Raw genomic sequence first — 20755 nt, forward strand, 5'->3', positions numbered from 1 at the left:
CTCGGAACACAACATCCAAAAGTCCAAATGCACGGAGAACCGCTGCAGTCAACATGAAAAAGGAAACATGTTCGAGTGGAAGTGAAACTCAGCTCCGATGCAACGATTCCTCTCCTCAGAGACAAACAGTAAGGTAACAAGTATGTAAAGCAAACAGCCAAAATGGAGTGCTGTGTGGTCAGGCCCAACAGACTCATCATAGCATCATGTCTCTATGTCTTGTGCTTGTGTTTATTTCTCGTAGTCTCTTGTTCTACATAGTGTTCTTTTCTTTTTTGACATTCCCAGACCTGGCACTGCTACTGCAGGCAGTTTGTCATTTTGTGTGCTGTGTTGTCTTGTTGTGCAGTGCCTTCTTCTTTAGGTATCAATGCACATGCTAATGCCACGTGCAGAAGGAAGTCATGAGCTGTTGAGCTCGCTTCCCTTCTTGCTTACCATGGTTCGCTGGAGTGCTGGAGTGGATTGTCTGCTCTGATTGTATTGTGTGAGGCACAGACAGCAAGAGCTCTTGACACCAATCTGCCCAGACCACAACACCCCGTTTGAAGTTGGCGGCACCGCACCTGCGCATTTGACGAAAATAATAAATTCTGCGCTTCGCGCTTGCAGCTTTCTCTGCGTGACGTCACAGCGAGCTGCGGTGGATAGCACAAATTCGGCTTGTCTTCTGTGCGAATCGTAGATTGAGGTGGGCGTGCAAGTGCCAAGAAGAGAAAGAGGAGCGCAACGCAGCACGGGAAAGCAAAAAGGGCGTGAACATCAAAAGCACACACACAGCAAGGAGGGGCTGACGACGACGCACCCCTTCCCACACAAACCCCTTGTCCGCTCGTGCAGCAGGAAAGAGAACCGAAACGAGCAGCGAAGCGAGCCACGGAGAGACGCTGTGGTGCCCGAAGAAAGCGAGAGAGAGACGCAACTGAGCGAGCGGAAAGGCGACGAGAGGTTGATCACACGCCAGCACTTTGAGCTGGCTGAGATCAGTGAGGATATCACAAGACAGGAAGAAGAACCAGGTGCTCTCACACGTTCGCGTGGGTGGTTTTACCGCTGGCGTGGAAAGCCTCACACACAATTGGGGGAGTTCCTGAACGAGGAGCATCCAGACCACTGGTATCGACTGGGTGAGGGAGAGAAAGAGCGAAGAGACAGCGAGTCCGCTGTCACCACAGAGGACGAGCAACACCCAACACAAGCATGCGCATCCAACGCGGTGCCATGCTGGCCCTGTTATGGGTCTTGGCTGCTGTCATCACCGTTACAAGTACGTTTCGTCTCAGCACGCACACACGCACACACGCACACACATGCACATGCGCACAGCTGATTCTGCATTTTGAGTTCAGTTTGGCGGGAAACTTGGATCCAAACAATACAACAGTAGCACCGCCAGCAGCGCCACTGCTGGAAGCGCAACACCAACCATCACGATGCGTTGAAAGCAGCTGCACTTTGTTCACTCACGCCTGTGCTTTATCTTTTGCGTGGTTGCTCTTGCGCTGAACACTTGCAGATGCTGACTGCACCTCAGACCCGTGCTCTGTGTTTGCAACCTGCACCAATGACGCCATGGCGCCCCTTGGCAGGTATGGCACGTGCTGGAGACCATGCATGGCTTGATTGAGTGTGATGCAAACCCAACCTTCTCCCATTGCGTCTTTACGCACTTGAAGCCTCTGTCTCACTCCACACACACACACACACACACACACACACACACACACACACACACACACACACACACACACACACACACACACACACACACACACACACACACACACACACACACGCACACACACAAAAAAAACCGCACACAAATATATATACACACACACACACAAACCGCACACGCACACACACATACACGAACACACAAACACACACACACACACACACACACACACACACACACACACACACACACACACACACACACACACACACACACACACACACACACACACACACGCGCGCACGCACACACGCACACACGAACCGCACACAAACAGAACATGCGCGTGCGATGCAGGATCTTCGGCCGGAAACGGCGAGGTCTGCGTGGACAACATCACACTCACGCTCAACAGCAGTGACACGTCCTTCGGGTCAGGCGTGCATCGCGTAATCGATGTCGAGGCCGTGTTCACTGTGCCAGAGTTTGAATCAAAGGTAACCATCGACTTTACCATTCCACAAGGCGGTGGCATGGATGCATTCGTGCTGAGCAAAGCCGTCAGCACAACATCCAGCTCAGAGGTGACAAACGACACGCTTGTCATCACAAGCCCGAACGAGGGCTCGACCGTCACCAGCATAACGCTGGTTGGTCCCGCGCTCAACGCGGACCGCTCTGCTGTAGAGACGAGCGGCACCAAAGCCACCATAACCGCCTCCTACCAAGTCCTTGTGCTCGCACAAGCAGACGCCGGAACAGTCACATTCTCTGCGATGGCCACGTACGAGCAGAACAGTGCGCAAGTCACCACCTCTTCAGCAAGCGTGGACTTTACGGTTGCGGAGCCGCAGCTTGAGCACACGCTGAGTGCGACGAGCACGGCGACGGAGCTTGACGCGGGCGACGAGGTGACGCTTGAGCTGACGCTGCAGCACACGAGCGGTGCGAGCGACGCTGCTGCGTACGACGTGTCTGCGACGGTTGCGTATGACGCGGGCCTTGAGGTGAACGGGGCGACTGTGACGTGCGACGATGCTGGGTCTGCGACGCTGTGCGAGTCGCGGTACAGCGTGAGCGTGGACAACGGCGCGGGGACGCTGACGGTGACGCTGACGCGGCTCGACGAGGCTGAGGTGCTGACGGTTGGGTTTACGGCGACGCTTGCGCCCGACGCGAGCGTGCACCCGAGCCAGAGCTACGGGCTGAGCCTGTCGACTGTGTACGACAGCAGCCCGCGGGACGGCGCGCAGTACCCTGGGCGGACGTACACGGTTAGCGCCCCGGCGACGGCTGCGATTACGACGCGGATGGGCACGCTGTCTGCGCTTTCGCTGGACTCGACGGGGTACGCAGACACGACGCCTGAGACGACGGTGAGCGCGGGCGAGACTGCTGTGCTGAGCGCGGTGATTGGGCTCCCTGAGGGCAGCAGCCAGGTGAACGTGAGCATCACGTGGGCTGGCGGCGAGCTTGAGTACGAGAGCTCGCGGGTGTCTGCGGTGTCTGGGAGCATCACGGCCGATGCCGGTGCGCCGGACGACGGGTCGGTGACGGGCGCTGCGGGGACGAAGATTGTGTCCGCCGGTGCCGGGAGCGACGCGGGGGTGCTGTTTGACTTTGGACAGCTGACGATGCCCGGGAGCGGCGCTGGCGCGCTGGACGACTTTGTGACGGTTGAGGTGACTGTGAGCGTGCCTGTGGACGCGGCTGACGGGAGCACGATTGTGCTGAGCGTTGGCGGGTTTGTTGGCGCGGACGCGCTGAGCAACACGGGGGTGACGCTGACGGTTGCGCGGCCGGTGCTTGAGGTGACGCGGACGATTGTGAGCAACCCTGGGAGTGTGGTTGATGCGGGCGACTCGTATGTGCGTCGTGTGACGATTGCGCATGCGACGGGGAGCAAGGCGCCGGCGTTCGAGGTGTCGCTGCGGGAGGTGGTCGACAGCGAGCTGTCCATCTCCACGGGGACGGTGTCGTGCAGCGGAGGCGCGGGGTGCTCGTCGACGCTCGGGAACGGGAACACGCTTGAGGCTGTGGTTGCCCGGCTTGACGTTGGCGGCAGCGTTGTGGTTGAGTACACGGCCGCTGTGATTGCGGAGGTTGAGCCCGGCGACACGATCAACGAGAGCGGGGGCGCTACGGTGGACTACACTGTTGGGCACGAGGTGAGCGCGGTGACGCCTGCGATCTCGACGGTGACGGCTGTCGGGGACAACAGCGAGCTTGCGACGGTGCCTGACCCGACGGTTGCGCTGAGCCTGCAGCGGACGTCTGTGTCGCTGAGCCAGGGGACGGAGGTTGTTGCGCAGGAGTTTGTTGGCGTGAAGGCAGCGGTGAGCGTTGCTGAGGTGACGACGGCTGCTGTGCTGACGTTCACGATCACGACGCCGGCCGAGGTGGCAGTGCAGGACGTGGTTGCTGTTGTGAACTCGACGGGGAGCGCTGTGCCGACGCAGAGCGGGCCGTCGAGCACGGCTGGCGACACGACGACGCTTGACCTTGGGACGGTGACGAACGCTGCCGGGAACGGCGCGCAGGAGCTTGTGATTGAGCTGCAGTTTTACGTTGTGTCTGCAGTGGGCGATGGCGTCGACATCCGTGGGTCGAGCGTGGGCGTGGCGTGCGGGCTTGCGTTTAGCGGGGGCAGCACGAACGCTCCGAGCGACGTGACGCTTGTTGTTGCGGAGCCGCAGCTTGAGCACACGCTGAGTGCGACGAGCACGGCGACGGAGCTTGACGCGGGCGACGAGGTGACGCTTGAGCTGACGCTGCAGCACACGAGCGGTGCGAGCGACGCTGCTGCGTACGACGTGTCTGCGACGGTTGCGTATGACGCGGGCCTTGAGGTGAACGGGGCGACTGTGACGTGCGACGATGCTGGGTCTGCGACGCTGTGCGAGTCGCGGTACAGCGTGAGCGTGGACAACGGCGCGGGGACGCTGACGGTGACGCTGACGCGGCTCGACGAGGCTGAGGTGCTGACGGTTGGGTTTACGGCGACGCTTGCGCCCGACGCGAGCGTGCACCCGAGCCAGAGCTACGGGCTGAGCCTGTCGACTGTGTACGACAGCAGCCCGCGGGACGGCGCGCAGTACCCTGGGCGGACGTACACGGTTAGCGCCCCGGCGACGGCTGCGATTACGACGCGGATGGGCACGCTGTCTGCGCTTTCGCTGGACTCGACGGGGTACGCAGACACGACGCCTGAGACGACGGTGAGCGCGGGCGAGACTGCTGTGCTGAGCGCGGTGATTGGGCTCCCTGAGGGCAGCAGCCAGGTGAACGTGAGCATCACGTGGGCTGGCGGCGAGCTTGAGTACGAGAGCTCGCGGGTGTCTGCGGTGTCTGGGAGCATCACGGCCGATGCCGGTGCGCCGGACGACGGGTCGGTGACGGGCGCTGCGGGGACGAAGATTGTGTCCGCCGGTGCCGGGAGCGACGCGGGGGCGCTGTTTGACTTTGGACAGCTGACGATGCCCGGGAGCGGCGCTGGCGCGCTGGACGACTTTGTGACGGTTGAGGTGACTGTGAGCGTGCCTGTGGACGCGGCTGACGGGAGCACGATTGTGCTGAGCGTTGGCGGGTTTGTTGGCGCGGACGCGCTGAGCAACACGGGGGTGACGCTGACGGTTGCGCGGCCGGTGCTTGAGGTGACGCGGACGATTGTGAGCAACCCTGGGAGTGTGGTTGATGCGGGCGACTCGTATGTGCGTCGTGTGACGATTGCGCATGCGACGGGGAGCAAGGCGCCGGCGTTCGAGGTGTCGCTGCGGGAGGTGGTCGACAGCGAGCTGTCCATCTCCACGGGGACGGTGTCGTGCAGCGGAGGCGCGGGGTGCTCGTCGACGCTCGGGAACGGGAACACGCTTGAGGCTGTGGTTGCCCGGCTTGACGTTGGCGGCAGCGTTGTGGTTGAGTACACGGCCGCTGTGATTGCGGAGGTTGAGCCCGGCGACACGATCAACGAGAGCGGGGGCGCTACGGTGAACTACACTGTTGGGCACGAGGTGAGCGCGGTGACGCCTGCGATCTCGACGGTGACGGCTGTCGGGGACAACAGCGAGCTTGCGACGGTGCCTGACCCGACGGTTGCGCTGAGCCTGCAGCGGACGTCTGTGTCGCTGAGCCAGGGGACGGAGGTTGTTGCGCAGGAGTTTGTTGGCGTGAAGGCAGCGGTGAGCGTTGCTGAGGTGACGACGGCTGCTGTGCTGACGTTCACGATCACGACGCCGGCCGAGGTGGCAGTGCAGGACGTGGTTGCTGTTGTGAACTCGACGGGGAGCGCTGTGCCGACGCAGAGCGGGCCGTCGAGCACGGCTGGCGACACGACGACGCTTGACCTTGGGACGGTGACGAACGCTGCCGGGAACGGCGCGCAGGAGCTTGTGATTGAGCTGCAGTTTTACGTTGTGTCTGCAGTGGGCGATGGCGTCGACATCCGTGGGTCGAGCGTGGGCGTGGCGTGCGGGCTTGCGTTTAGCGGGGGCAGCACGAACGCTCCGAGCGACGTGACGCTTGTTGTTGCGGAGCCGCAGCTTGAGCACACGCTGAGTGCGACGAGCACGGCGACGGAGCTTGACGCGGGCGACGAGGTGACGCTTGAGCTGACGCTGCAGCACACGAGCGGTGCGAGCGACGCTGCTGCGTACGACGTGTCTGCGACGGTTGCGTATGACGCGGGCCTTGAGGTGAACGGGGCGACTGTGACGTGCGACGATGCTGGGTCTGCGACGCTGTGCGAGTCGCGGTACAGCGTGAGCGTGGACAACGGCGCGGGGACGCTGACGGTGACGCTGACGCGGCTCGACGAGGCGGAGGTGCTGACGGTTGGGTTTACGGCGACGCTTGCGCCCGACGCGAGCGTGCACCCGAGCCAGAGCTACGATTTCACCACGCACACCGACTACGACAGCAGCCCCGTGGACCCCGGGCAATACACAGGTCGGCCTTACTCTGTTGACATCGACGACGGCTGCGATTACGACGCGGATGGGCACGCTGTCTGCGCTTTCGCTGGACTCGACGGGGTACGCAGACACGACGCCTGAGACGGCTCCAGATGAGGCTGTGACGTATCGGTTTGCGTTTGTGCTGCCGAGCGGCCAGAGCCAAGTTGATCTGCTGGTTGAATGGGATGAGCCCGGGTTTATTGGCGACGCCAATGCGGTGTCATTTGTTGGGTCAGCCGTGTCGATGACGGGCGTGTCTGAGAACGACAGCGGGACAGGGGTTGGTAGCAACGCGTACCTGTTTGACTTTGGGACGGTGACAGTGACAGCGAACACGCCGGCGAGTGCACGTCGGGTTGAGGTTGATGTGACGGTTGCTGTTCCCGCTGACGTTGTGAGCGTGACTGAGTTTGACGTGTACGGGCTGAGCGCGACGCTGACGACGGACGGGTACACGTTCTCTGACGCGACGAATGTGACTGTTGTTGAGACGAACATGACGGTGTCGCGGAGCGTGGTTGTTGCGCCGAGCGTTGTTGATGCCGCTGACGAATACACGTTCAGGAGCGTGGTGTCTCATCTTGGGGACAGCCTTGCGCCTGGGTATGATGTTGAGGTGCGGCAGGAGATTGACGCGCTGCTGACGTTTACGACGTTTGATTGTGTGCCTGCTGTGTGCAGTGTGCAGTCCCAGAGCGGGAATGTGATGACGCTTGGTGTTGCTGAGATTGGGCTTGGGACACAGGTTGAGATGACCTGGCGTGCGATCGTGAACCAGGAGATTCGCCCGAACGATGAAATCTTTGACAGCGGCATGACGGAGCTGACGTTCCGCACGAGCAGCCAGTACACGAGCGCGCGGGAGTATGACACTGTGACCTTGGTTCACAACAGCACACAGCAGTTGTCGACAGTGTTCCAGCCATCACTGAGTGTGGCCTTCAACCGCACGTCCTTTGATGAGACGCCTTCGCTCAACGTTGCGATTCACGAGGAAGTGGGTGTGCGGCTGCTGCTCGACTTGCCTGAGGTGACAACCGACGCCAGCTTCATGTTGATTTACGACTTTGCGCCGAGCGATGCGACACTGCTTGATCCCAGCGTGAGCGTGGAGAGTGCAGGCAACATTGTGCAGCCAAACGACAGCCCTGTGACGCTGACATCTGTGCAAGACCAAACCACGCTGGTGTCATTTGCATCCACGACGCTGGTGAACAAGGCCGACAACTCGCTTGTGCCGACGGCGTCGAACGTGTTGGAGGTTGACTTTGTGTTCCGTGTGCCGGACGTGCCTGCGCTGACCTCGTCATCGACGCTGACTGTGACGGCAAACGTGACGTATGACGGTGGTGTTGCATCAGCGTCAGAGACGCTCACGTTTACGATTGTGACGCCCAACATCTCGCCATCGCTCGCCATCAGCAACAGCGTGGTTGATTCCGGGGACGTGCGGGTGTACACGCTGACGCTTGTGAACCAGGGCACTGGCCCTGCCTACGATGTAAATGCCACTGGAACGCACCCGGCCGGCATTGTGCCCACGCCAGGCAGTGTGGGGTGTGACATTTGCGACGGCAGCAATCCCCTGACAGCGATTGTGGCAGGCTACGAGGTGTCAGCTTACGTGCCTGTGCTGAGGAATGGGCAGACGGTGGAGCTGACGTGGAGCGTTGAGTTCACGTCTGACACGGACGTGCGTCGCAACGACGCGTATGCGGTGCAGGCTGATGCGGACTACGACACGTCGCCGGAGACGACGGGCTCGTATGTCGGCCGCCCGCTCTCAATCACCCAGCAGGAGGTGACAGTGAACATTGCGGCATCGACGGTGTCGCTGACGTTTGTGAGCGACAGCATGACCGAGTCCGCCCCGAGCGACGGCAGCAACCTGGCTGTTGACGAGAGCGCCGTGTACGAGGTGGTGGTGACGCTGCACGAAGGATCCAGCGATCTGAAGCTGGAATGCATGGTGGCTAGCGTGGCGTACACGGGGTTGAGCGCGAATGTCACGAGCATTGACGGCGACCTCATTGTGGGCGAGCCCACGCTTGCGACCAACGGCTCGAGCGTGCCGCTGACGGCGACCTACATCGCCGGGTATGATGCGTTTGTGTTTGAGTTTGGCGAAGTGACGCACCCGGGCACGACGGCCTACGCGACCGCGCAGATTGTTGTTCGCTTCTCACTGTACGTTGACTCTGAGCGCAGTGCGAAGGCGGGCGACAGGCCCACCATCTATGCCCGCCTGTACGATGATGATACGCGCGTGTCTGCGCCGTCGGTGGCGCCGCTGATTCGGGAGCCGCTGCTGACATCCACGGACGTGCTGTCGTCGTCGTACACTGGCGACGCGTGCGATGAGCTGGTGTATGAGTACAGGCTGTCGCCGAGCACGAGCAGTTCGCGATCGGATGCGTTTGATGTTGTTGTTACGTTCCAGTTTGACGTGCGGCAGTCGCAGCACAACGACTCGTTCTTCAGCTGCATCTCCACCTCTGGCGATGCGCAGTCGCCGGTCACGTCGACGTCGTGTGCCGCCATCTCCACCGAGCCCACGACACACGAGTACCACGACGGGTATGTGATTGTGCGCGCAGCCCACCTGCGCCAGACGGATGTGCTGTACATTGCAGCAAAGGCGACGCTGCTGCAGGTAGTGGAGCCGCAGGAGGTGCTTGAGAACGTGGTGTCTGTGTCGTACGACTCGTCACCGCTGTCCTCACCGTACGACGGGCGTGGGTACACGGTGGATGACCTGACGATTCGGACGACGATTGACGACGGCTCGACGGCCATCTCCGTCATGACGACGTCGGACGCCACGACGAGCGGGCGGGACCTGACTATTGAGGAGGAGGCGCTGCTGCAAGTGCGCTTCACGTTCCCTGAGGTGACCGCGCACGCCGTGCTTGAGATTGACATTCCAGCCAATATGGAGTTCCTCAACGCCACGTTTGCGCACCTTGGCAGCAACATCCAAGACTCGGCGGTGCAGGAGAGCGACGCGTTTGACGGTGTGAATTGGCTGTTTGACGAAGTGAACCAGCAGGTTGTTGCCGACCTCGGCACCATCACCGTCGTGTGCAGCGATTCCAGCACGGCAGATGACCAGATTGACGTGAGAAAAGAGAAGCACCGTTGTGGTTGTCTTGCATCATGTGTGAATGTGTGTGTGTGTGTGTGTCTGTGTGTGTGTGTGTGTGTGTGTGTGTGTGTGTGTGTGTGTGTGTGTGTGTGTGTGTGCGTCTGTGTTGGGGAGTGGGGTGGGTCGAAGAAAAAATTGCAGATGTTTCCGTCGTGCGGTTTCTTCGGTTGTTTGCGTGTGTTTTGCGTGTGTTTGCGTTGTGCACCTGTGCTTGAGTATGTGTGTGTGTGTGTGTGTGTGTGTGTGTGTGTGTGTGTGTGTGTGTGTGTGTGTGTGTGTGTGTGCGTGCGCGAGTGGTTTTCTGTTCAGATTGCAACACATTGTCTGTCACTCACACTGCACCCATCGCCAACAGATTCAAGTTGCTGTGCGGCTGCGAGATGACTCGATGAACGACGGCCTGAACCGTGCCACCACCTTTGACGTGGATGCGCGCATTTCCTTCCCGGACACGAAGGACGGCGCCAAGACCTCGCCACGCTCGCTGAGGTTTACTGTGGTAGAGCCCGAATTGGAGAACACAATCTCCACGAGCGTCAACACGACGACCACCAACGACGCCGGCGACAACATTGACTTTTTCATCAACGTGAAGCACACGGACGCCTCCACCGCCATCGCGTACAGGGTGCGTTGCATTGCCCCGGGCGGGGAAGAGTTGAAACTTGCTTGTGTACGTGTGTGCGTGTTTGTGTGTTTGTCTGTGTGTGTATCTGTGTCTGTGTGTCTGCGTGTGCAGTGTAATGTGTGTTTGTTCTCTTCTGCCAGACTCACCACCACGCCGCCCCCTCACCCACCTCTCTCCCTCCCCCTCTCCCTCCCCCCCCCAAAAAAAAAAAACGCCCGCACGTGCCTCTATCAACGATAGACGGTGACGCATGTGTTTATTGTGCCGCAGTATACGCTTGATGCGAGCAGCATTCAGCTGTCGTATGGCGGGTCCCTCGCTGCCCCCAGCGTGAACCAGGTCAGCGCCAGCTATTTCCAGGTTGTTTTGGAGTCGCTGGAGCTGGGGGAGGAGCTCGACGTCGTGTTCACCGTGCGCGTGAACCAGAACGTGCGGCCGGAGCAGGTGGTGACATCCGAGGTGGAGACCAACTACACCACGACGGGCTCGTCGTTCCCACAGCCTGGGCGCATCCACGCCGATGGCGCCGAGTATGCGCCGGCGAACAACACGGTGGACGTGACCATGGACCGGGTGTACATCACGACGCAGCTGGTGGCGACATCGCTGCCCGAGACGCCAGACCCCTACACCAACATCCACGAGACGTCGGAGTACGAGATTGTTGTGACGCTGCCGGAGGTGACAACGGACCTCACTGTGCGGTTCTCGCTGGCCTTTGCGCCGTCGTACACGTACCGCAACGCCAGCGTGCGGATGATTGGTGGCAGCGTTGCAGACTCTCTGCTTGCGACTGGGGACATTGTCGCCTCAAAGTCACCCGTGGAAGTTGACTTCAGCTTTGGCGAGATTCGCAACTTGTACGACAACGTGGCCAACGCGTCGGACCAGCTTGTGCTCCGCGTGACGGCGCAGTTGGACAACAGCCTGCAGTTCAACAAGGGCGGGCAGACGCGCACGGTCAAGGCATACGTGGACTCGGACGCCATCACATATGAGGCCGAGTCGTTTGTGGTGATTGCCGAGCCGGACATTGAGCTGTGGGTGGACGTGGACAAGCTGTACCCGCTGGACGCGGGCGACGTGGTGACGTACACGGTGAACATGCCGTGGATCAGCAGCCCGCCCGCGTACGTGTCCTCGTCCTGCATCTACGATATGACGACAACGCTGGTGGTGGACGACACGCTCTCCATCATCAGCGCCGATCTGGGCACTGTCACGTCCAGCGTGAACATCAGCGCGGACGCCAAGACGGTGTCATGGGACACGGCGGTGTACCTGCCCACGGAGTCGCTGGTGTTTACCTTCCAGGCGGTCATCCTGAACAAGGTGGTGCCTGACGAGCGCAACCTGATCACGGACGCGGACTACGTGTTTGACAGCCACCGCGGCAGCATGTACGGCCAGTCCGGCCGCGTGTACACGGACACGGCGATGGCGCCCGAGCTGACCATTGACGAGCCCGTGATTGTGTACACGACGGTAAACAGCAGCCTCCCGCTGACGGCGTTTGATAAGGACCTGGCCATCCACGAGAGCGTGCTGGTGTGGGCGAACGCGACGCTGCCGGAGGCGACGACGCGCGCCGTGCTGACGCTGCAGCCCGCGCTGCCTGACTTTGACGCGTGGGTGGTGCTGGACAGCTGGTTTGAGGTGGGCGCGAGCCTCAACTGCACCACCACCCCGGAGCTGACGGACACGGACGCGTTTGCGTTTACAAGCAACGACACGGCGACGTTTGACTTTGGCGTGTGTGTAAACGCGTACGACAACGTGGAGGACGACGCCGACCGCCTGTTTGTGTACGCCGTGTTTGCGCCCATCGACCACCGGCCGACGGTGGTGAACCAGCGCAACATCTCCCTGGCGGCGCACCTCGACTACAGCGATCAGGCGCTGTACTCGCTCAACCGCACGAGCGCCACGCAGCTGCAGTACCGCGTGGTGGAGCCCAACCTGACGACGCTGATTGAGTTTGCCGCCGCAGAGCCCGTGGATGCCGGGGACGTGGTCTCGTACACCATCACCGTTGCGCACAACGGCGAGTCGACGGCTGCTGCGTACGACCTCGTGGTGGTGGCGGAGGTGCACCCGAACATGGACATTGTCTCTGCCGACGGCGGCTTGCACGGTGCGCAGCCAAACATCTCTGCCGACGCAAAGGTCGTCACGTACACGCTGGCGACGCTGCCGCTGGCCGACCCCGTGCTGGTGGTGACGTTTGAGGCCGTGGTGCTGAACAGCATGGTGCCGACCGAGATCAACGTGGTTGCGCTGCAGAACGTGACGTACGACAGCCACCTGGAGACGTCGAGCTACGGGCTGCCTGGGCGCGAGGACACACGCGCGTACGTGTGCGACGCGGTGGAGGTGGCGGACCTGGCTATCCGCTCTGACCTGCTGCTGTCCTCGGACGACAACACGGAGCTGTTTGACATTGCCGTGAGCGAGACGTACACCTCTGCGGTGACGGTGACGCTGCCAGAGCTGACCATGAACGTGACCATCGCCACGGACTTTGTGGTGGACAACGCCACCTGGCTGGTGGACTTTGAGTACCAGGTGGGCGAGCGCGTGGTTTGCACCATCCCGCGCCCGGCGCCGCAGTTTGTGGACGACAACGGCGACGGCGTGCACGACGGGCTCGTGCTTGACTTTGGCACGTGCGAGAACCAGCGCGACAACGTGGCGGACATCCACGACAAGATTGTGGTGACAACCGTGGCGTCGCTGCGGGACACCGCCGTTGCGCAGGCGGGCCAGCCGCTGGTGCAGTCTGCGGCCGTCACGTACACCAAGGATCTGGTCACGCTCACCGGTACGCTTGCGTCCAACAACCTGACGTACACGGTGGTGGAGCCCGTGGTTGAGCTGACGATGGACGTGCTGAGCCTGGACCCGACCGATGCGGGCGACAAGGTGAAGTACGGGCTGACGCTCACGCACACGGAGGCGTCGACGGCGTCGTGCTACGACCTCACCTTCACCGCGCACGCGCACCCGATGCTGCGGATTGTGGCTGCGGACGGCGGCCCGCTCGGCGCAGCGGCAAACATCTCCGCAGACGGCACGAGCGTGGTGTTTGCGTTGTCTGAGTTTGCGCTGTCGACGCGCACGACGTATGTGGCCTTTGATGCGGTTGTGCAGAACGACGTGGTCCCCAACGCCGCTGGCCTGTTCTCCGAGTGCAGCGTGACGTTTGACACGTTTCTGCTGTCCATCTTTGGGCAGGCCGGCCGCACCATGTCGCTGAACACCACCTCGCCCGAGGTGAACGTGGCGGTGCCGAACATGGCACTGATGCTGTACAACACCTCCGATGCCCTCACCACCCCGGACTCGCACGTGACCATTGACGAGCTGTACATCTACCGCTCGCGCGTGTATGTGCCTGAGGTGACGACGGAGCTGGTGCTGGACATGGTGTTCAACTCGACGGACATTGTGGTGCAGCGCATGTGGAGCGACGTTGGCGCCAACGTGCACTGCGCGGGCGGCCCAGACAGCGGCGGTGTTCCTCGCCTGCTGAGCAACGGCACGCAGGTGATGCTTGACCTCGGCACGTGCGAGAACCGCTTCGACAACGCGGTGACGATGGCAGACTACGTCGACCTGTACGCGGAGGTGCACGTCCCAGACATGCCTGCGCTGGTCGACGGCGTGGTGCTCATGGGCACGAGCAGCCTCAACTTCACGGACAGCACCAACACGAGCGCGAGCGTGATGCTGACGGACGAGCGCGCCGTGACGGTGGTGGAGCCGACGATGCGCATCAACCTGACCGACCCGGCGGCGGCGTTTGTGAGGCGGAGTCAGCTGGTGCCGCTGCGCGTGAGCATGACGCCCTCCTTTGGCCACGACGTGGTGGTGACGGTGACGCTGCCCGAGTACCTGCACTACGAGTCGACGGCACACACGAGCGGCGCGTCCAGGCCCGCCTCCACCGTGGACACGGTGCTGGGCAGCGGCAGCACGACGATTGTGTACGACTACGGCAGCGTGCCCGAGGAGATGGTGATTGAGTTTGACGTGATGGTGCGCGTGGACGCGCAGGCACCCGGCGCACACCCGCTGGACGTGACTGTGGACCTGTCGTACGACTCGAGTCCGCGACCAGGCCTGGGCCGGCCGTACAGCGACAGCGCGGCATTCCGCACGCTGTACGTGGTGCTGCTGGACATGGCAACCTCGTACGCCACCAACGACGCCACAACCGCAGGCGGCGACCTGGCGATTGAGGAGGAAGTGACGTTCATGACAGCCATCGGTATCAAGGGTCCCTCGGCGCTGGTTGTGACGTTTGACCTGCCGACAGACGGCAGCGGACGGCCGCTGGTGGCACTGGTGTCGTCGGCGGTAGACAGCGTTGGCGGCAACATTGTGGCCACGGAAGGACAGGTGCTGGCGCAGGTGACGGCCAACACGACGTCCGCCACGCAGGTCATGGTTGACTTTGGTCACGTGGAGAACCTGGTGGAGTCGTCAAGCCTGGCGGCTGGTGACATGCTCTCGTTCAACGTGACGTTTATCGTCCTGGACGAGGCGTATGTTGTGAGCCAGATGCAGGGCAGCCTGGCGCAGGAGGCGGCGTTTGCGGGCCTGAGCGTGCAGCTGAGCACGCCCGTGCGCATTGTGGAACCGTTGCTTGCGTCTGCCACGAGCATCTCGCCCCAGGGCGGCGATGCTGGCGACGTGCTGACGCTGACGCACCGCATTTGGCACACGGCCGCATCGACACACACCGGGTACGAGCTCTCCCTTGTGGTGAGCGTGGACGAGGAAGGCCTGGAGCTGCAGGCCATGGACGACTACATCACGCTGACGAGCAACACCACGCTGGGCAGCGCATCGGATGTTAGCGCAGATGGCAGCGTGCTGTACGTGATGCTGCCGTCCCTACCGCTAGGCGTGAACGCCACGCTTGAGCTGCGCATGCGCCTGAAGTACAACGTGACGCTTGCCACGACGTACGGCGCGCTGGTGCCGCTGGTGTACACCTCCCGCGCAGTGGCGCCGCGCCGCACGGCGGAGTTGTTCACGTCCGCATCGATGCAGACGGACGGCATGGCGGATCCAGCGCTCGCGCTCACGGGATCCACGGCGTCCTTTGGCAGTGGCGAGGGCGGCGTGCCCGTGTTGACGACCGGCGAGCGGTTCAGCATGTCGCTGGTGCTGCCGTTGCGAGAGGGCCTGATGACAGACCTGGTGTCGCAGCTGTCCTTCCCACTTGTGGACGGCCAACCCGTCATGTCTGTCGTGGAGGCGAACATTACGCGCGCCGGTGAGCAGCTGGCTATTTCCGGCCTGGAGATTGTGCCGCTGACGAGTAGCGATGTGGATGGCGCGTCCGCCTTCCGCCGCCGCCGCGCGTCTGGTGGCGCCAGCAACAGCACAGGCGGTGGTGATGCCGGTCCCGTGGCGTCGTCGACGTTCAACGTGGATGACGAGTATGTCGGCGCAGAGTTCCGCTTTGGGCGCGTACTGAACATGCCGGACAACACGTTCAACGCGAGCGACAAGATTGAGGTGATGCTTGTGGGCGAGGTGCTTGACGTGACTGCGCTGGGGACCAACGTGCCCGTGACGCTGAGCACGGCGCTGGCCTCTGACGGCAGCAGCGGCGGCGCGGAGGTGACGGTGAACATTGCGCGGCCCGAGCTCAACGTGACGCTGCCCGGCGCCACGCTGAACGTGAAGCGGCTGGTGCAGGCAGACGGCGTGGTGTTTACGTACGTGACGGTGCCTGTCACCGTATATCACACCAACGCCTCTGCGCTGTTGGCGGAGGACGTGCGGACTACGCTGGCATACAGCGGCAGCGCCGTCTTTGAGCACTGGACGGATGCGCCGGCGCCGCTGAATGCAACGCAGCCGTACAACGTGTCGTCGTTTGCGGTGGACGCAGACGCCATCACGGTGACGCAAGTGCTGCTGGTGGACGAGGCCCTCAACACGCGCGACTCGCTGCTGTGCCTGGATGCGACAGTGGCATACACGACACCGCAGGCACGCGTCGGTGGTCGCGTTGCACATCTCGAGGCTGCTGGGGCACAGTGCTCCAAGCTGGCCTTCCCGGCCCCGAGCAAGTCGTTTATTGAGACGCTCCAGGGCCAACTCATCATCTACATTGCCGCTGCCGTCGCTTTTATCGGTCAGTGGTTGTGCGTGTGTGTGTATGCATGTGTGTGTGTGTGTGCGTATGTGTGTGTGTGTGTGTGTGTGTGTGATTTTGCGTGTTTGGAGGGGATCGGAAACGGAGATGGTGATGGTTGTGACGGCTGTTGTTGTTGTTGCTGCTGTTCTCCTTGTGTTGCCGCTTTCTGCGGGTCATCACTCACCATGCACGTGCTTGTTTAATGCGCGATTGTATGTCGCTTGCAGCCATTGTTGTCGCATCTGTGATTCTCGTCAAGAAGAACCGACGTAAGCTTGTTGTCTTGCCCGTGTCTGTGTGTGTTGTGTTGTGTTGTGTTGTCTTGTGTTGTGTTGTGTTGTCTTGTGTTGTCTTGTGTTGTGTATCCTTGCTTGCGCATTCAGCGCTTGCTGCGTGACTATCATCGATGCATGCGTTGAAAGGGCCCACGCTGCTTGTGCTCACGTTTGCTTGTGTGCCCTGGTGTTTGTTGCTTACGCGATGCCATGTGATGCGATGCGATGCAACGCAACGCAACAGGCGCAGCAGAGGAGCGGAAGAAGAAGGCGGAGGCGGACGACACGTTTGACTACGGCGCACCAGTCCCGCACCCCCGTGGCATGGGCGGCGGCGGGCGTCGCTCCGGCAGCGGCCAGCCGCGCACATATGTCGACCCCGAGACTGGGGAGGTGCACCACGCGTACGACTACGTTGGACGCAAGGACGGTGGCGCCATTTACGGCAAGGCCGGGTCTGAGGCCACGTATGACGATGTGAAGCTGGCACCGCAGGACGACGAGGAGGACTACGGTCTGGTGCGGTCGGAGGACGATGACGAGGAGACGTACGACCAGGCGGGCCGCGCACAGTACGAGATGGGCGACGGCCAGGACGAAGACGACTACGCGCTTGCTGCCAAGTACGACAACCCTGATGGCGATGACGAGGACGATTACGCACTCGCGGCCAAGTACGACAACCGCACAGGCGGGGACGATGACGATTACGCACTCGCGGCCAAGTACGACAACCGCACAGGCGGGGACGATGACGAAGACGACTATGCACTCGCCGCAAAATACGATAACCGCACAGGCGGCGATGACGACGACGACGATTACGCGCTCGCCGCAAAATACGACAACCGCTCTGGCGGTGACGACGACGAGGGCGACTACGCGTTTGCCAACAAGGTCGGTGCTCGCGGAAGCAAGGGCGCCGCCCGCAAGCGCGGAAAGAAGGCGGCTCGCCACTCCGACAGCGACTATGCGCGCGCAATGCACGACCGTCGCGGTGGCGGTGGCTCTGGGTCCGACACTGACGACATCTACGGGCTTGCTGAGGGCGAGGATGACACGTATGGCCTTGCTGGCGCGTTTGTGAGCAGCGGCAGCAATGCGGACGAGAGCGACGACACGTACGGGCTGGCGGACGCTGGCGGTGACGGCGGATCGAAGCGCAAGAAGCCAAGGAAGAAGAAGCCCAGAAAGGGGAAGAAGGCGTCCATGGACATTGACGAGACGTACGGGCTTGCTGGCGACTTCTCTGGCAGCGAGGCTGACGACGACGACGATGGCGATGGCGAGGGCGACTACAGCTTTGCCGGCAAGGTGCGGGGCAAGAAGCCGAAGCGAGCTCCGCGCAAGCAGCAGGATGAGAGCGAGGACGACTATGGCCTGGCTGGCGACGTGCTGTCGCAGGACAACGCCACGGACGGCGACGCCGATGACGATGATGACGACGTGTACAAGCAGGCGGGCGACGTCAACAGGTGTGTTTCAGGAAAATGTGTTTGGGGGGGGGTGTTGGTGTGTGTGTGTGTGGTGGTGGTGGTGTGTGTGTGAGTGTGTGTGTGTGTGAGTGTGTGAGCGTGTGTTGGTGTGTGATTGTGTGAGTGTGTGTGTGTGTGTGAGTGTGTGTTAGTGTGTGAGCGTGTGTTGGTGTGTGATTGTGTACGTGTGTGTGAGCGTGTGTTGGTGTGTGTGTATGTGTGTGTGTGTGTGGTGGGGCGGTAGATTGGAAGGTTATGGCTGCTGTGTACGCTCCTCTGCGCGGGGCCTCTCAATCCCCCAAATGCTCTTGCTCACGTTGATTCGTTGGTGCTGTTTGATTCTGTCACAGCTCGTCGCTGCAGGACAGCGGCGCACGTGGCGGAAAGAAGGACGACGATGACGATGAGCCCGTGTATTCCCGGGTTCACAAGTGATCTTGCGCGTCATGTGCGCGTGAATGGGTGTGAGTGGATGTGAGCGTGTGTATGAGTGTGCGTGTGAGTATGCGTGAATGGGCGTGTGCATGTGTGGTGTGTGGCGTGGCATTGGTAATGTGCTCGTTATTTTTTGTTCTGAGACGGCGCTTGTCAAGTAGTTGTCTTCAACAGCACGGGCGCGTGTTGCTGTAGGGCGGCTGCTTGAGCACTTGCGCCTTTCTTTTGTTTTCTGATGTTTCGTGTTAGTGTGCTCATTGACTTGGCACCCCCTGCTAATTTGTGTACAATGTTTGTTCCTCCTTTTCCGCTTTGGGTTATGCTTTCATAAGATCTGTTCAGCGTCGCGGCATAGCAACATGCCATGTCATGTGTGTTCTAGACATTTGTGTTGTGCCGTGTTGGCCTGTGTCTCGTGTTGATTAAACAATAGCGACAGCCGAGAAGCTGGGAAGAAGAGGTGGTGAGGGTGGAGGAAAGGGGGGAAAGGGAGGGAGGGTAAAGGGGAGAAAGAGAGGCGAAGGGAATGGCGTGTTGTTGTTAAAGTTGTTCAAGTTGTTTGAAAAAAATGCACATCTTCGATCCCGGTGTCTTTCTGAGTTGTTAAGTTGTTGTTGTTGCTTAAGTTGTTGTTGTTTAAGTTGTTGTTTAAGTTGTTGTTTAAGTTGTTGTTGTTGTTGTTGTTGTTGTTGTTGTTGTTGTTGTTGTTGTTGTTTGAGTTGTTGTTTAAGTTGTTGTTTAAGTTGTTGTTTAAGTTGTTGTTTAAGTTGTTGTTGTTGGTGTTGGGAACACATTCCTACATTCAACGTTAGAATTTCATAGCAGCATACATCTGTTGCACGCAAAGAAAGTCAGGAAACGAAAATTCCAAACGCACCACACGTCAGCATCCAAACGCAGCGACGAGACAACAGGCTGACAACATGCACAACAGAACACATCCAACCAAAGAAACACAACAAGAACAACCAGGACGAGACACAAACACTCAAACAGCAAGGCAAACAGACAAACAAAGTAACAAGCCCCTCAGGCCTTCAGGCCCCTCCAACAAGCCAACAAAGCCAACAAAGCTAACAAAAGTCCGCTTTTCGCCACTGTCCTTCCTCTGCACGAAAAACAAACAAAAGCTTACACCACTTTTCTAGCCTCGAAATTTGACTAATATCGATAATATCGATAATAATTCGATGCACAAATAAGCGAGTTGGACAATCGAACCCGAAAATTTTCGTCCTTTGTTTGTGTGTTTGTTGTTCCCTTCCGCCGCTGCTGTCCGCAAACACAACACTCTCGACGATCGGTCGACGATCGTGTGCGTGGCAGTGTGCACTTGCACTGTACTTCTCCTTTTCCCTTTCACCAGTCAGTCAGTTAGTTGTTGTTTTGTCAAACTGACGCACTGTCCGACCGACAACCGGATCTCACCCCCGTGCGTGAGCATCATTTTTTTTTCCTTTCCCACCTCCCCCAACACACACACACACACACTGACGTATCTCGCTCAGCTTCCACCAGCGTCCACTAACGACCACCAGCGTCAGCCGCCACGAACTGAAGGCCCGCAATGGACCGGGTCTCAGAGCGTGAAGCGCGCCTTATGAGGGATGCTCTTCTTGGCAACCCTCGCCGTACCCGTGGCAATCCTCGCCGACGTGAACGTGGCAACCAGCGTTCCCAACCCCGCAACCAAGCACAGCAGGATCAGCAGCAACTGGCCAGAGGTCGTGCGAATGACAACCGTCCGCGAGAAGTTCTGTCCGACGATGTTGCACCCTTTCTGCGCGCTGGCGACGGCATCGTCGATGAGGCCATGGCTGTGTCCTTGTGAGTTAACTTGCATGTTATGCTTTCGATGATCATGCACGCTTGAACCTGTCCGCATGCAGTTGTGTCCGTCATACACGCGTACACGCATATACACGCATACACGCACAATCTCTCACCACACTCTCTCACCACCCACAAACACACACACCCACCACCCACCCACACACACCACACACACAC

General features: G+C 60.4%; 2 protein-coding genes across 2 annotated transcripts in view; both read left to right on the forward strand.

Moving 5' to 3' along the window:
* The first annotated feature begins 763 nt into the window (after positions 1 to 763).
* Positions 764 to 19190, forward strand: PTSG_13117 (uncharacterized protein). The gene is made up of 9 exons (XM_004988236.1): positions 764 to 1267; positions 1517 to 1589; positions 2016 to 6600; positions 6623 to 9748; positions 10131 to 10403; positions 10644 to 16557; positions 16788 to 16829; positions 17080 to 18310; positions 18661 to 19190. The coding sequence occupies exons 1-9, from the start codon at positions 1201 to 1203 to the stop codon at positions 18743 to 18745; spliced, it is 15396 nt and encodes a 5131-aa protein (XP_004988293.1). The 5' UTR covers positions 764 to 1200; the 3' UTR covers positions 18746 to 19190.
* A 771-nt stretch (positions 19191 to 19961) lies between these two features.
* The window catches only part of PTSG_10910 (uncharacterized protein), a 16792-nt gene continuing 15998 nt past the window's right edge, over positions 19962 to 20755 (forward strand). Inside the window, exon 1 of the mRNA XM_004988237.1 lies at positions 19962 to 20572. Within this exon, the coding sequence (XP_004988294.1) occupies positions 20313 to 20572 (260 nt within the window). The 5' untranslated portion in view covers positions 19962 to 20312. The remainder of the gene's footprint in view (positions 20573 to 20755) is intronic.

Source organism: Salpingoeca rosetta (genome assembly GCF_000188695.1).
Source record: "Salpingoeca rosetta unplaced genomic scaffold supercont1.37, whole genome shotgun sequence".
NCBI classification, from domain to species: domain Eukaryota; class Choanoflagellata; order Craspedida; family Salpingoecidae; genus Salpingoeca; species Salpingoeca rosetta.

Bases quoted from the DNA above. Each gene is read 5' to 3' on its own strand.
- PTSG_13117 (XM_004988236.1), top strand. From the start codon at position 1,201: ATGCGCATCCAACGCGGTGCCATGCTGGCCCTGTTATGGGTCTTGGCT. The intron at 1,590-2,015 runs GTATGGCACGTG...GCACACAAACAG, and splicing joins GCCATGGCGCCCCTTGGCAG to AACATGCGCGTGCGATGCAG. The intron at 16,830-17,079 runs GTAAGCTTGTTG...GCAACGCAACAG, and splicing joins TCTCGTCAAGAAGAACCGAC to GCGCAGCAGAGGAGCGGAAG.